General features: G+C 42.1%; 1 protein-coding gene across 1 annotated transcript in view; it reads left to right on the top strand.

Annotated features, from left to right (window-relative positions):
• The window catches only part of LOC139161573 (nuclear receptor subfamily 1 group D member 1-like), a 46,857-nt gene extending 42,224 nt beyond the window's left edge, over nt 1-4,633 (top strand). The window contains exon 8 of the mRNA XM_070740883.1: nt 1,449-4,633. Within this exon, the coding sequence (XP_070596984.1) occupies nt 1,449-1,645 (197 nt within the window). The 3' untranslated portion in view covers nt 1,646-4,633. The remainder of the gene's footprint in view (nt 1-1,448) is intronic.
• Nucleotides 4,634-15,790: the final 11,157 nt, after the last annotated feature.

Raw genomic sequence — 15,790 nt, 5'->3', positions numbered from 1 at the left:
GAGTCTAGAAATATTTCACAATCCTCCACTCCTCTGCTCGAAATAGAATACCTTATTCCACCACACTTGAAATTTTGGGCTTAGATAACTTAGAGCTACGCCGCCTTCAATCTGATGTAAATGTACTTCATAAAATCATCTACCACAATGTCCTACCTGTCAATAAATACTTCAGCTTCAACCGCAACAACACACGCGCACACAATAGATTCAAACTCAATGTAAGCCACTTGAAACTCGACTGTAGAAAATACAACTTCAGCAACAGAGTGATCAATGCCTGGAATGCACTACCTGACTCTGGTTTCTTCCCCAAACCCCCAAAACTTTAACCTTAGACTATTTACTGTCAACCTTCCCCCATTTCTAAGAGATCTATAAGGGGTATGCATAAGCACACCTACTGTCCGTGCCCTACTGTCCTATTGTCCAAATTTATCTATACATACTTTGCTTTTGCTTTTGTTTATGTTTATACCATACCTGTTATATTGAACATATTGACAAACAAAACATAAATAAACAAATTTGTCAATAGCAAGATGCTTCCAATAACTGCATTTGATATTGACAATCTAGTGAAATAGTACAAGTAGTACTTGACTTATGACTGATCAATTAATAACTATTCAAAGCTGTGACAGAGTTCAAAAAAATTATTTACAATCTGTTCTTAAAGCTACAGTTGTCATCTTCCCCTCCTCCTCAGTTTAAGTGATCAGATTTTTGGTGCTTGGCCAAATAGAATAGAATAGAATTCTTTATTGGCCAAGTGTGATTGGACACACAAGTAATTTGCAATTGGTTGCAGTTGGGCCCATGGTCAAGTGACTGTGATTTATGGCTTTTGCTGGTTTTCAACAAAACTGCAATGATGACTGCCAGATTCCATTTTGTTCGTAAGTCGAGGACTATCTTTAAATTGTTTAATTCTTTCTAATACATATAGTCCTCAACTTACAACAGTTCATTTAGTGACCGTTCAGAGTTACAACACCACTGGAAAAAAGTGACTTATGACCATTTTTTCACATTTACAACCATTGCTCATGGTCACATGATCAAAATTCGGACACTTGGCAACTGGCTCATATTTATGACTGATCACTTTTTGCAACTTTTTGACAAGCAAAGTCAATGGGGAAGCCAGATTCATTTAACTATGGTGGTACTAACTTCATACTAACATCTGGAGCAGCAACTGTCATGCTTAGCAATTTTGGGCTCAATAGTGGTCGTAAGTCAAGGATTATATAGAAACATAGAAGACTGACAGCAGAAAAAGACCTCCTGATCCATCTAGTCTGCCCTTATACTATTTTCTATATTTTATCTTAGTATATCTATGTTGTTATTTTTCCAAGATGGCTAAATACCTCCCCCCCAATTTTTCCATATCTTCTTTCCTTGTCTTATTTTTTAACACATCTGTTTTATGCTTTTCCAAGATCGTTCTGGGATCTCCGATGTGGATGCTGTGGAAAGCCTCCAGGAGACGTTAATCCGGGCCTTGAGAACTCTAGTAACCAAGAAGCATCCGGACGACTCCACGCTCTTCCCCAAGCTGCTTCTCCGTCTCCCCGACTTGAGAACTCTCAACAAGCAGCACTCAGAGAAACCCCTTGCCTTCTGGATCAACCCTTAATTCCAGCACATCGATCTTATAAAGACTCCCTAAGACTTTGGGAAGAAAAAAGAAAAAAAAACCCAATCCACCATCAAGTCAATTTTACTGCAGCGGATTAAATGTTGCTCTTTGGGAAATGACCGTAATGATGAAACAAGAGGTGTAGAAAGGGACATGACAAAGGCAGGAAGCCCCAATGCCCCTGGCAGCTTGTTGGAGTAGATCCAGTGAGGAGAGAGATATGGGTTAAAGGAGGAAGGACGCATTTCCCAGATAGCACTCTCCACAGCACAATGCAGACCGAAGATCATTTACGTGCCAAGAGAGATCAGGCAAACAAACTGGACGCATCTGTGTGTTTCCAAACAGGTGCGGGTGTGTATACACACGCATGCATATATTCACACATATATTTCCATACAGTATTGTTTTGAGGCTCTACCCTGTATATAAAAAAGCACCAGCTACATTGTACATAACAGTAATCCTTGGTAGCTCTTGAGGGTGGGGCAAACGTAGGACCACCTGGTAAGGCAGTTAATCCCAAACCTGGCTTCCTTAATCTGCATGCTAGTGTAGCCCCAATCTCAAAACTCTCCCCCCCCCCCATTTTCCTTTGTTAGCCTCTGTCCCCTTGCTGCTGTTCTCAGAAAGTGTGTACATACACACAAACGAAAGAGATTTTGCTAAGTAGATAGTCTCATCAAATAGGAACTAGAACTACTCAAGTTTTCCACCTCCGCCCCATCTCACCTTGGCAACCGAGGAAGTAAAAGCCCCAATTCTCTTCCATCTTGTCAGGTATGAGTGCCTAGGTAGTACGTATTTCATAAAGATCTCAAAACGAAAATACAAAAGGTCTTCCACCAATTTGTGGGAGATTTGCTCCCCGTTCTCTGTTGCGTCTGCAGCAAACGAGAGAGAGGACGCAAGAGGAGGAAAACTATGGAGATGCTGTCAGTTGATCGGAAGTCTAGTTCCTCAGCGAGTGATAGGAAACTTGATTGTAGTTGGTTGATTTGAAAAATCCACAGGTAAAGTCCTTGACTTAACAATAGTACTTTTAGTGACCGAAGTTAGAACAGCACTGGAAAAAAAAGTGACTTATGACCGTTTTTGACATGACGTTGCAACATCCCCATGGTCACATGATCAAAATTCAGATGCTTGGCAGCTGATTTATATTTATGTTGGTTGCAGTGTTCTCTGGTCCTTTTGTGACCTTTTGACAAAGTCAATAGGGAAGCCAGATTCCCTTCACAAACGCGGCTAATTTATAACCATAACAAGAAAGGTCATAAAATGGGCCAAAACTCACTTTTTAAAAAAATGTCTCACTTAACAGCAGAAATGTGGGGCCCAATCCTGGTCGTAAGACGAGGACTACCTCTATTGGAGAAGAGCGATTTGGATAAGCCAGTCTTCCTTCTATCTCTGTAAAGTTCATCCACAAGGAAGAAAGGGCTAAGCAGAGCACACACTCCCAAGACTTTTCTGCTCAGCTTTTTTGATTACTTCTGGGCTTTGGTGCTTTTCTATCTGTTCCTGGGTCATTAGTTATACGAGCCGTGCTGGAAGTTTGAGATATTTTATCCTAGAAACCCCTGACCTCTCATTTTAATTCCAAATCCCATTCCTTTTTTAAGGATGGGGCAAAGAGTCCCAAGCCCTCTCCAAGCTGCCTTTCTTATTCTATTCAGCACCGTCTTCTTTCCAGATTCCCCATAATCCCAGAGTTTTTTGACTAATTCACCCACTCATCAGTAGACTGCCTTCCTTGGGGAGTGGTGTGTTCTTTGCACTTTATATTACTTTTATTTTAAGCAACCAGATTCTGTGCCAAGGAATGTGTAAATTATGATCTGAGTAAATTATTCAACTTAAACAAATGCTATATTTGTTTATTTTGCACAATTTATTCTGCTTCCACTAGCCATGGGACAGTGTAGGTGAAGATGGCACTGGAAGCTATGTCGAATACTGAAGTTTCATCCTCTGAGCTCTAAAAATTCTACGGTTTCTTTGGATTTTTGAGACTGTACATCACAAATGGCACATCAGTGTCTCGTGCAATATGTATGGTGTGGAGCACCAAAGGGTCACATGGGTGTGTAGGTTCAATTGCACTCTCTGGGTTGGTTGGTTTTTATTATTACTTTTGCCTGATTGTGACACACCTTTGGAGAAATGGCTCTGATGTGTATTTGGGGCTTTGGATTTTGCTGAAGCCCAACTTTGAAAGAGTAGAAAAAAGCATATTTTTCCCACAACAAGTAGAAACAGAATGAAAGTGGAGATATTCAGGATGCTAACTTCTGTAACCCCAAATTCTGTGCTCAGAACAAGATGGAACTGCAGAGACACGGATTTAATAGACTTGAGTGCTCTAGTCCTTAAAGAACCTCGAAACTCTTTTTTCCCCATATCAAAATCACAAATGTAAAAGAAGAAGCCGACCTGTTGAGATATTTTTTAAAACACTTGGAGATGACCAAAAAACAAACAAAGGGATCCTGGACTCCCTTTTCTTTCTCTCCAGTAGGATCTCCCAGTGTCCCTGTCTGATTGTGGTCAGCCCTGCCTGGTTCTCTACATTGATATATGACAGGTTTTCCATCCCATTTACAGGAGTTCTCATAGCATGTTTGAATCACCCTCCTGTTGCATGATGTGGGGAATATTTGGTGTTCTTTGCAGGGTGGGAGGGACACTTGCTGCTGCTGTTCAACACTGCTTTGAAATGAAACCAAACGTTGCACTTTTTCTTAGAGATGTATGTAGGAACAAAGAGTCCCCTCCCTAAATTGAAGTATATTTGCTGCAATGGGAAAAATGTGGAGGGGTTTATTTGCTGCTGCTGCTGCTGCTGCTACTGCTACTGCTGGGAGTCCAAAAGACTCGTTAAAGATGCTGGCAAGGCAGAGAAAAGAGAGAATTTATTTTTGGTCTAAAATTGAAGTGCAATAAATACATGAAAAAGATAAATAAAATAAATATTTGCTAACAGTACAAGCTTTCTGTCCTCCTTGCCGTCCAGTGATTAGGGTTGTATTAAAAAAAAGGAAAGAAAAAGAAGAGGCCTGGAATTAAGGAGAAATGTCCTAACGGTGAAGACAATCAGTGGGACAGAAGTTGTGGGTGTTTCATCACTGGAGGTTTTTAAGGAAAGACTGGACAGCCAATCGCATAAGAATCTCCCGCTTCAGCAGAGGGCAAAACAAATTCTGATGCTTGAAGCAAAAGTAATGACTGTCTTGTCTTTCAAAAGCAGTTCCTTTGTCCAGCATTCTGGAATGTTTTATTTGTAACATGTATTGAGAAGATTTGCATTAGAAGTATTCCTGGCCATTCTAAAAATGCAATGCCTGCTGTTTTCCTGAGCTAAGCAAAAGGAACTGCTTGTATTAACATTGTTATTAACAGGTGTACAAAAAAAAATATTTTTTTTGTAATCATTGCAGTTGACCTTGTACTTTCCTGAATCATTTTTTGGTTCTGATTTCAAAAATGTATATAGTTTTTCCATAGCAGGTGTAGTTTCCATGGAGCAGCTTCATTATTATAAGGTATAGGAAACATACTGGTAACATTAACAAAACAATAATGACCGCATACATTAAAAATGTAGAATTAAGGTAATACAAAAATGCTTCTATAAGCATATGCTTCTACTACGCATATTTTTGGAATCAGCACAACAAACGCCATAAAAAAGACATATTGCCTTTGCTGATGATTTTTTTGTGTTGACCAGTGCAATGAATTAGGCTGATCTATTTCAATCTATGCTCCTCTGTTTTACTTCTCTGAAGATCTTCCCCTATTGTTTTGAGATGATAGAAACACTGTATTTATTAGCTTTCTATCCCTTTTTTTTCATTTCTAAAAATGCCCCAAAGCGGTATTTATATTGCATTTATTTTAGGCAAGTGGCTTATGGTTTGCAGTTAGCGTTTTTTTGCAACTGTAATGGCCTCTGTTCACCACTAGGCGCCAGTGAAGGCCACAATAATATTCCTTTTCCTTTCAAAGGGCTTTTGTAAATAATATATACACAAATAGAATACTGTACAGTGGTACCTCGAGATACGAGTTTAATTCGTTCCGGACCTGGGCTCTTAAGTCGAGCAGCTCTTATCTCGAACGACTTTTCCCCATAGGAATTAATGTAAATAATTTTAATTGGTTCCAGCCCTCAAAAAACTCACAAAGTTAGTCTAAATTATGCAGAAAGACATGTTTTTAATGAAGAAATGTACATGTACATATAAATGAATAATGAAGTTTCTTTCACTTAACTTGTAAACTTTCTTAAACTTTTAAATTTACATATGTTCAACTTCTCTGCCACCCAATCCTGTAGGACAGAGGTCCCCAACCCTTTTTGCACCAGGGACCGGCTTTAAGCGATCAAGAGAGGAATGGGTGAATGAATGGACGGAGGGTGGGAAGGAAGGAAGGAAAGAGGGAAGGGACAGGAACAGAGGAAGGAAGCAAGGAAACTTATGAAAGGGGAGAGTAAGAGAGGAATGAGTGAAGGGAGGGAGGGAGGGAAGAAGGTGGGAAGGAGAAAGAAAAGAAGAAATAGAGGAAGGGAAGGTAAAAGAGAGAAAGAAAAAGAGCAAGAAAGAAAGCAAGCAAGAAAGAAAGAAAGAAAGAGAAAGAAAGGGGGAAGGGACAGGAACAGAGGAAGGAAGCAAGGAAACTTATGAAAGGGGAGAGTAAGAGAGGAATGAGTGAAGGGAGGGAGGGAGGGAAGAAGGTGGGAAGGAGAAAGAAAAGAAGAAATAGAGGAAGGGAAGGTAAAAGAGAGAAAGAAAAAGAGCAAGAAAGAAAGCTGCAAGCCCCCCCCCCCGAGCCCCCCAGGCCGGCTGCAACCTTTTAAAACACGCGCGCCGCTTCGCAGCTGTCTCCTGAAGCTGAACGCGGAAGTTAGCGTTTGGCTTCAGGAGACAGCTCCTTGGCGCTTGTATCTCGAATTTGGGCTTGTAAGTGGAACAAAAATATCTCTCCCCTCCCAGCTCTTATCTCGAGTTGCTCTTAAGTAGAGCAGCTCTTATGTCGGGGTTCCACTGTACTCTAAATTCACCGATTACTTCCATGGATCCCAGGCACTTGTCTGTTGTTAACTGACTGCTAGCTTTATCTGTGTGCCTCCACTTCTACTGTGGTCTGACCATTTTATCTCATCTCCAGCCTAAAGCCCAGCCCAACGTATATTTGTCTTCAGATCTTCAGATTGAAAGCACTAAAGTCCCTCTTCTCCCGTCAATCATAGGTGCTTTTTTCGTGAGACAACTGGACTTCCTTGTTTTTTCTTTGAAGTCATTTCGCTTCTCATGCAAGAAGCTTCTTCAACTCTGATTGGGTGGTGGGCAATGGAAGGGTTTCTATTCCTTGCAGACAGCTGGTCATTTGCCTTGTTTTTAGAGAGTCGATGAGGTTTATCTGTCTTCTCAGGGTCACCTGAGTAGTGCAAATATGTGTGGAGCCTTCTAGTTGCCTTCTTGCTTTCTGCCCTGTGTCCCTTCACTGTTGAAGACAGGCGCAGGTTGTTGGGGATGCTAAAAGTCTATGGAGTCTTGAAAGAAAAAAAGAAACAAAGTCCAGTTGTCTTCTTGAAAAAGCACCTTTGAGATAACCATCACCTGGATGATTGAGGAACTCCATAGACTTCTCCCAGCACAAGTTTTGCCAGACACGTGATCTACAATGTCTCATTGACATTAGTGAAAATAAGGTTAGGCTGGAATCTGCCTGGCAACTACTGATGGTGTCAAAGTGCAAAGAGAATCCCCTCCATTTTCTGGACATTGCTCTCCATGGCCAGTCTGGATTGGGCTGCTGGAGAGATTGGATTATCTGCCTCCCTGGACATTGCCTCCTACATCAGTCTATGGAGAGGGGCGGCATACAAATAAATAAATAAATAAATAAATAAATAAATCAATCAAACAAACAAACAAACAAACAAACATCAATCAATCAATCAATCATGCATGATCACGCCTGGTCAGAAAAAAGTGGGTTCTTCATACGTGTAGGTTCTCAGTGGTAAGTCACTGGGCAGCAGAGGCGTATGAGGAGGAACAACCATCATCCTGTTTTGCCATGTGTTTCTTTAGCAATAGCAATAGCATTTAGACTTACATACAGCTTCATAGTGCTTTTATAGCCCTCTCTAATTGGTTTACAGAGTCAGCCTATTGTCCCCAACAATCTGGGTCCTCGTTTTGTCCACCTCGGAAGGATGGAAGGCTGAGTCAACCTTGAGCCGGTGATGAGATTCAATCTGCCAAGCTGTTGGCAGCCGGTGATCTTCAGAAGTAGCCTGCAGTTCTCCACTCTAACCACTGCACCATCGTGGCTCTTTGCTGTTGCTGTGAGTGTTACCTGGCTCACTAATAACTGCAAGAGAGATCTTGGAGTCCTAAAGGACAATCACAAAACGATGAGGCCCTGCCCTCCCCAGGCTTCAGATGCTTTCTTGGAGCCTGGGAAGGGCATAAAAAATCTCCCCCACCCCCTGGAGGCTCTCTGGAGACCATAAATGCCTTCTCAGAGCCTACACATGAGCCCTGTACTGACCTTGCATCCAAAACAGGCCGCATGAAGACTCCTGGGAGGGGAGGGACGGCGTAAGCAGGGCCAGCTGAAAATTTGGCCAGCAAGCTCATGTGCGCTGGAACTGAGCTAGGGTAACGGCTCGCGTGCCTGCAGGTATGGCTCCATGTGCCACCTGTGTTTCACCATCATGGGGCTAGAAGTTCCCCAAGGTTCCTTCCAACTCTGTTCTTCTGTTCTGTCCTTATCCACTTGAGCTACAAGGAGAGTCAGACAAAGCCCTTATCCATTTCATTCCAGCTCCTACATATTACAAAATTTTAAAAGGATATAAGGGAACAAGTGACTGTGTTTGGTAGGACCCGGAAATGGTAGCACACAAAATGCTGGTGGAAAAGACAAAACAGTGTTACCCCCTAAAATAATAACAAGGAATAAATATGGCCGATTTGTCGTTCAGGGTTGAATCGTGGGATCCGTGGGGCTCTCTTGAGTTTTTCTTGCAGCACTGATGAAATTAGTTAGCTTGGTCATGAAATGTCTGGAAGCAAACAACCAAGGTCAGAAAGCATCAAGGACCCCACCAAAAGTATAGGCGTGCAAAATCAACAGGGACTACTTGTAATTCAGGTTGAGGATAGAATTATAGAAACACCCAGAACTTGATTTTCTTTCCTGGTTTAAATTGACTTTCCGTGCAGTTGCACAGAAGTCACATTCTGTTTGGTAGATGCTAATCCACCCCTAATTTGCTTTTATCTGAGGACTAGTTTCTTTTTTCTTCTTCCAGATGTGTTGCCTTACAGCTTCCATCTTCACTGGACGTATTACTGAGGTGATCTGCCATACAGACAAAAACCTACAGAGAATTTCCAAGTTGGGAGAGGCTGTCTCGAAACCTTGCAAAGAGCGGACTAAATATTGGCATCCTGGAAACCGAGCCCATGCCTTTTACAGTTACCGTAAAAGAAAAGAGTTTTTCTTCCTTCTGTTATTGCAGCACACGCTCTTAAGGTATGACCTGGGTTCCTATTTCTGCACACACGCGTTGCCCATCAAACCCCAGAAGTCCAATCTGGCCAGACACGAAGCTTGTGTGTTTGCCCAGCTGAGGACATAAAGCCTCTTTCCTCAATAGGCCCCTTGTTCTTCGGCTGCTTAGCTTGGTCCTGCAGCCCCCAGCATCACCTCAGCTTGCGGTAACCAGCCATCTACTTTATTTGACTTGAGACTTAGCCAAGAGGTCTGGACAAGGCAAGAACTGTTAAGAGATTTGGAGGTGGTTGGAGAAGAGAGCGAGAGCGAAGTTCCTCTGATTTGCGATCCCATTACCAGAGCTCACCTTCTCTTCCCTCTTCTAGGCCTCATAGCACACTATAGGGAAGGATAGAACAGACTAGACGTGTGCCTGAGGTAAAGCTTACTACAAGGATTCTATTTTCTGAGAGTCTTCCAAACGGAACCTCTGAATAAAAGCCAGATCTACAAGGTTCCTTTTGTGAGTTTTATATGCAATCTATCGGAAAACATCACATCGCATTTGTATCTTTCTGCACAGTGATCAGCGGTGGGTTGCAGTTACCTGCATACCGGTGCACTGCATGCACATCCTCCTGATTTAGGTGCACCCGCACACATGCCTTCACGCACGTCCCTCGTGTGATTTTGGTTCTGCTCATACACAGGAAACAAAATCATGCTGAAATTTCATGAGGGGATTTCATGAGGAGAAATTTCATGAGGGGATTTCGTGAGGAGAAATTTCATGAGGGGATTTCGTGAGGAGAAATTTCATGAGGGGATTACAGCATGCGTGGAAGCAAAAAATAACCAAAATATCTCACATGTGAGCTTTCCCTCACGAGATTTTGCTTCTGTGCGTGCACAGGAAACAAAAACACACTGAAATTTCATGAGGGGATTTCATGAGGGGAAATTTCATGAGGGGATTACAGCATGCGTGGAAGTAAAAAATAACCAAAATCTCTCACCTTTCACGAGATTTTGCTTCTGCGCATGTGCAGGAAGCAAAAAATGCTGTAATTGTTTTTTAAAAAGATGGCAGACTGGTGAAGATGGCATCAGAGTGGCCATGCGCAAATTGCGCAATCTGTCGGCTACTACCTCCACTACCGCACTGGGTAGGAACCCACCACTGATAGTGATGTATTAGCAATTACCGATGCTAACCATATATTTTCACTGATATTTTTGACATTTTAATAGGATCCCCTTGAAATCACCATTAAACATACATCATACCTGTCTCCTCAAAGTGCTAATACTACTCCAAATCCTTGAACACTTGAAAAAAGTTAAATAAGCCAACAGTTTCCACGAAACTTCCACTCTAGCAGTATATTAATTTCTTTTTCTCACTGCAAAACATATGGCACAAATTCCTAAAGTTGAATGAAGCTGGAAAGTCTATCAATCACTATAAACATACACAGTACAAAATAGTCTTTTGCAATTAAAAATAAGAATATAAGCAGAATCACTTTGTGGATTTCATCACTAAAGTTAACTAGTTTCAGTGTTGAGCTGCTGCTGCTAATACATATTAAACAGTAGTGGGTTCTAAAACTCATTGCTCCTGGTTTGTGCGCATACTACTTCTGCCTACTTCTGCACATGCACAGAAGCAATTTGGGTGGGTGGGCGGAGCCTCCCTCCACCGGTGCTACTGATTCGCAGAACCAGGCTGAATTGGAAGCAACCCACTGCTGATGTTAAGGCAGCATCCTATACTCACTTTATACTCATAGTCACTTTGGTTAGAGTGAGCTAAGTGATTGGATTTTTTAAACTACTGCTAGCAAATTTGCATGGGTTCTCCACTTTGTGCTAAACCATAAACTGATTTACAAACCACAGTTTCTAGATTACACTAAGTCAAAGCCAAACCAATAAGGAAAGCTTAGATTGAACTCAACCAGCGGCTTAAGACAAGTGTAGACTCCACCTAAGGGATGGATTTGCACATTTCAGTCAGTTATGATTGTCAGTTAGTTAGAGCCCTGGTGGAGCAATGGTTAGAGTGCAGTACTGCAAGCTACTTCTGCTGATCACCGGCTGCCAGCAGTTTGGCAGATCGAATCTCAGTAGGCTCAAGGTTGACTCATTCTTCCATCCTTCCAGATTGTCGGAGGCAATATGCTTACTCTATATAAACTGCTTAGAGATGGCTGTAAAGCACTGTGAAGTGGTATATAAGTTGAAATGCTAAATGCTAAGTGATTTGTTGAATAAGTCAGAACTGGTCAGTGGGGAGCACGGAGAACTGAGCTACATTAGAAGTCGTTGTGGGTTGAATTGAAAGCCCAGAACTTCCCATTCTTGGTAAATTATTAGGTCTAAGCAAAATATTGAGAGTTAGCCTTACAGCAGGTACGTTCAGACAGGAATTGTGCCCAGATGAACTAAATATACTTTATTGTAAAGTTATAGCAATAGAATATTGCAAATCTGAACTTACCTTTCTTCCTTTCATCTTGGTGGCCCAAGAAACTAGGGACCCTGAGGCTCATCTGCCTCTTGTAAATTCCCATATGGCTCTTCCCACTGTTTCCTATTACAGCTGGATAAGCAAGTAACTACTTAACATAAATTATGGAAATGAACCTAGCTATACACTTGCAGGTCACCTTACCGATTTATTCCTGCCTGGTAAATCTACTGTACCACCAGTTTTTGATCATGATTTGTAATATAACTTTGTTTGCACCCACTAAAATCCCATGGTCATCTCCCAGAATTCTCTGAGACTTCAACACATAAGAACATAAGAAGAGCCATCGGGCCAAAGCCCATCGGGTCCAGCATTCTGTGTCACACAGTGGCCCACCAATTGTCCATGGGGATCTTGAGCAGAAAGAGAAGACAAAACCCTCCCTTTGCCTTGACCCCCAACAAATGGTACCCAATGGAATCCTGCCTGCCTCAATCAACATAGAGGTGGCACTTGGACATCCGTTTCAATTATCAGGGATACACTTGGCATCCATGAATCTGTCTAATCCTGCCTTGAAGCTATCCAGGCTGACAGCTGTCACGACCTCTTCTGGAAGGGAATTCCATAAACCAACAACTCTCTGGGTGAAGAAACATTTCCCTTTATTTGTCCTCACTTTCTTTCCTATGAGCTTTAGGGAGTGCCTCCTCATCCTAGTATTGTGTGATAAAGAATTTTTCTCTATCCTCCTTTTCTATCCCATGCATGATTTTATACACTTCGATCGTCACCTCTTAAACGCTGACTTTCAAGGCTGAAGGGACCAAGGCATTGCAACCTGGTTTCATAAGGGAGATGCTCCATTTCCTTGATCATACCAGTTGCCCTTTTTTGAATCTTTTATAATAATAATAATAATAATAATAATAATAATAATAATAATAATAATAATTTATTAGAGTTCTATGCCACCCCTCTCTAGGGACTTGGGGCGGCTCACAACAATAATAAAATACAATAAACAGTGATAGAAATCTAATATTAATAAAACTGAAGTTTAAATCCCTTAATATTAAAAAACAATCAGTACTACATAATCATACCATTCTTAAGTGCTATAATCACCAAAAAGGTGGGGGGGAATCAGTCCCCCCATGCCTGGCGACAAAAGTGGGTCTTTAACATCTTGCGGAAGACAGGGAGGGTGGGGGCAGTCCTAATCTCTGGGGAGAGTTGATTCCAGAGGGCCCGGGCCGCCACAGAGAAGGCTCTTCCCCTGGGTCCTGCCAGACGGCATTGTTTAGTCAACGGGACCCAGAGAAGGCCAACTCTGTGAGACCTAATCGGCTGCTGGGATTCGTGCGGCAGAAGGCGGTCCCAGAGATATTCTGGTCTGATGCCATGTAGGGCTTTATAGGTCATTACCAACACTTTGAATTGTGACCGGAAACTGATCGGCAGCCAGTGCAAGCTGCGGAGTGTTGATGAAACATAGGCATACCTAGGGAGACCCATGATAGCTCTCGCGGCCGCATTCTGCACGATCTGAAGTTTCCAGTTCTATTATAACACAGCAAAGTAAGCTGGATCATTAGTTATATGAGCCATGCTGGAAGTAACACCCAAGGGCACAAGCATTGTTTCCAGGGTGCCTGGCATAACAAATACTGTATGCACCCAGAAACATGACTGGAATATCCTAAGCCATGTTACAGAAGCAGGAAGCATGTAAAGAATGCCAGCCTCACAACCACCCAGCCAGTTGGAAAGCCCCAAAGACCAGGATGGCCTCAGATTGACTGTGGTTGATCATAACCTGGGGCCACAGGAGGGGTGAACGAGAACAGCCTGCAAAACTGGGCTTGCACAAAGCAGCTATTATTTATGCAAGAATGATGCCACAATGCTCAAATGGCCACGGAGTCAAAGAGAGTGTAGAAAGTTAGCACCCACCCCTCTCCTAGGAAAATAAGATATTTTAGGAAATATTAAAAAGGCAGAATACTTCCCCTAAAATGGAGGCAGAAACTCACCCCCCCCCCCCCGTTATCTTTGTCAATGGCCCATTAAGGCCCGGGCCAGTCTATTCTACATAGCAAAGATCTACCTCCTTCAGACAGAGTCGTAGTAGAAATTGACCAAAGCCCTTTCATTACATCACCCAGCAAGGCTTAACCAAGCCTGGGATTCAGGACAGTCTGGTACAGCAGAGGTAGGCAAACTTGGCTCTTCTATGATTTGTGGACTTCAACTCCCAGAATTCTTGAACCAATCATGCTAGTTTAGGAATTCTGGGAGTTGAAGTCCACATGTCGTAGAAGAGCCAACTTTGCCTACCTCTGGCCTACAGCAATGATGGCAAACCTATGGCATGCGTGCCACAGGTGGCATGCAAAGCTACAGCGCGCAAACTGATTTTCAGCTTTCTTTTAGGCTACTTTCGCTCTCCCCAAGCTTCAGGAGGCTTTCCTGAACTCTGGGGAGAACGAAAAACAGTGAGGCCTGTGCGCATGTGTGAAAAGGGCAGTGTGGGTGTGGGTGTGTTGTGCACATTCATGTGATCCTGTTCATCATTAAACTATATTTCCAATCAGTCACCATATTTCCAGTGTCTTTCTCTCCGCTAGGAACTGAACCCAAAAGGATATTTCTTCCAACAAGATCTATAGATAGTCCTTACTTAGTGACTGCCTCATGCAATGACCGCTTTTACAGTAGTCATAAGAAATAATTTTAAGTCTGTGGGCCTTTAAAGCAAAGCTGAAGTGAGATCATAAACACAGACATGATTTTACTTCTCAGCTGCCTCAATTAGTGACTGAGTAGCCACTCCCAATTTGGGACTCTAAACAAGGACTACCTGTATTCAGTTTGTCTTTTGAACCTTTGGAGGGATAGCAATGGGCACCCAATTTGCACTGAAAGATGTTGAAACAAAACATGATTTAACTTTGCCCACAAGATCATGTGCTGCAACGTCCTACCTGTCAATGACTACTTCAGCTTCAACCGCAACAACACAAGAGCACACAACAGATTCAAACTTAATATTAACCGCTACAAACTTGACTGTAAAAAATATGACTTTAACAATAGAGTTGTCGAAGCGTGGAACTCATTACCAGACTCAATAGTGTCAACCCCTAACCCCCAACATTTCTCCCTTAGACTATCCATAATTGACCTCTCCAGGTTCCTAAGAGGCCAGTAAGGGGCGTACATAAGTGCACCAGTGTGCCTTTCGTCCCCTGTCCAATTGTCTTTCCTTTATCTCATATATCATATATATTTTCTTCCTTTCATATATCTTCTCTATTTTATATTTTTCTTTATATATATTACCTCATGTTTATTCTCTTCTATATGTATTGTGTATTGGACAAAATAAATAAATAAAATAAAATAAATAAAATAAAATGCATAAGCCACGGCCACAATGTGGTAGTAAAAATTTTGGTAGCCCTTCACTGGATAGCATCCATGAAGATTTGTCTGCTCAGGTTGACATTAAGCTTTGTAACCTTAGGCAAGGTCAAACTCTTTTTTAGGCCTTAAAATCCCCCCTGCTCTCTCTTTCTTACAGCCCTGCTGTGACTAGATGAGGATTTCCCTCCTGCTGAGGGGAGAGCAATATTGGGGGAATCTACCAAATCAGGGGTAGGTTCCTTCAGTTTGGATTGGTTTGTGTGCACTGGTAGCGACCAGCTGGTGATGTCATGATGATGTCATCAAACTGGGTCAGTCGGTGCCAATTTTGAATTTTTCTGTGTTTTTCTTTTTCTGTGCATGTGCAGAAGCTGAGTTTCAGGCACTGCGCATATGACATCATCTTGTTTTCACTTTGTTTTCTTTTTTTTAATTAATTCAGTTATTTCTTCACTTCACATGCCCCACCCACCCAATGCTTGCTCACCCCACTCAGCCCCTACTTGCAGAATCTAGCTGCCTCACTGCTGCTGGCAAAGGTAAAGCAGAAGGGCAGAGGCCAGCCGATGGGCAGGGGAGGGAGAGTAAAAAAATAGTAACGTGTTTGTGTGTGTGTGTGTGTGTGTCATATATGGTAGATAATGTATATTATTGTGTGCCTGTGTAATATGTTATATACACACATAGCATATATATGTAGGATTAAATTGTATATTTTA

This window comes from Erythrolamprus reginae, chromosome 2 (assembly GCF_031021105.1).
Source record: "Erythrolamprus reginae isolate rEryReg1 chromosome 2, rEryReg1.hap1, whole genome shotgun sequence".
NCBI classification, from domain to species: Eukaryota; Metazoa; Chordata; class Lepidosauria; order Squamata; family Dipsadidae; genus Erythrolamprus; species Erythrolamprus reginae.
This window is presented reverse-complemented; position numbering and strand designations above follow the sequence as displayed.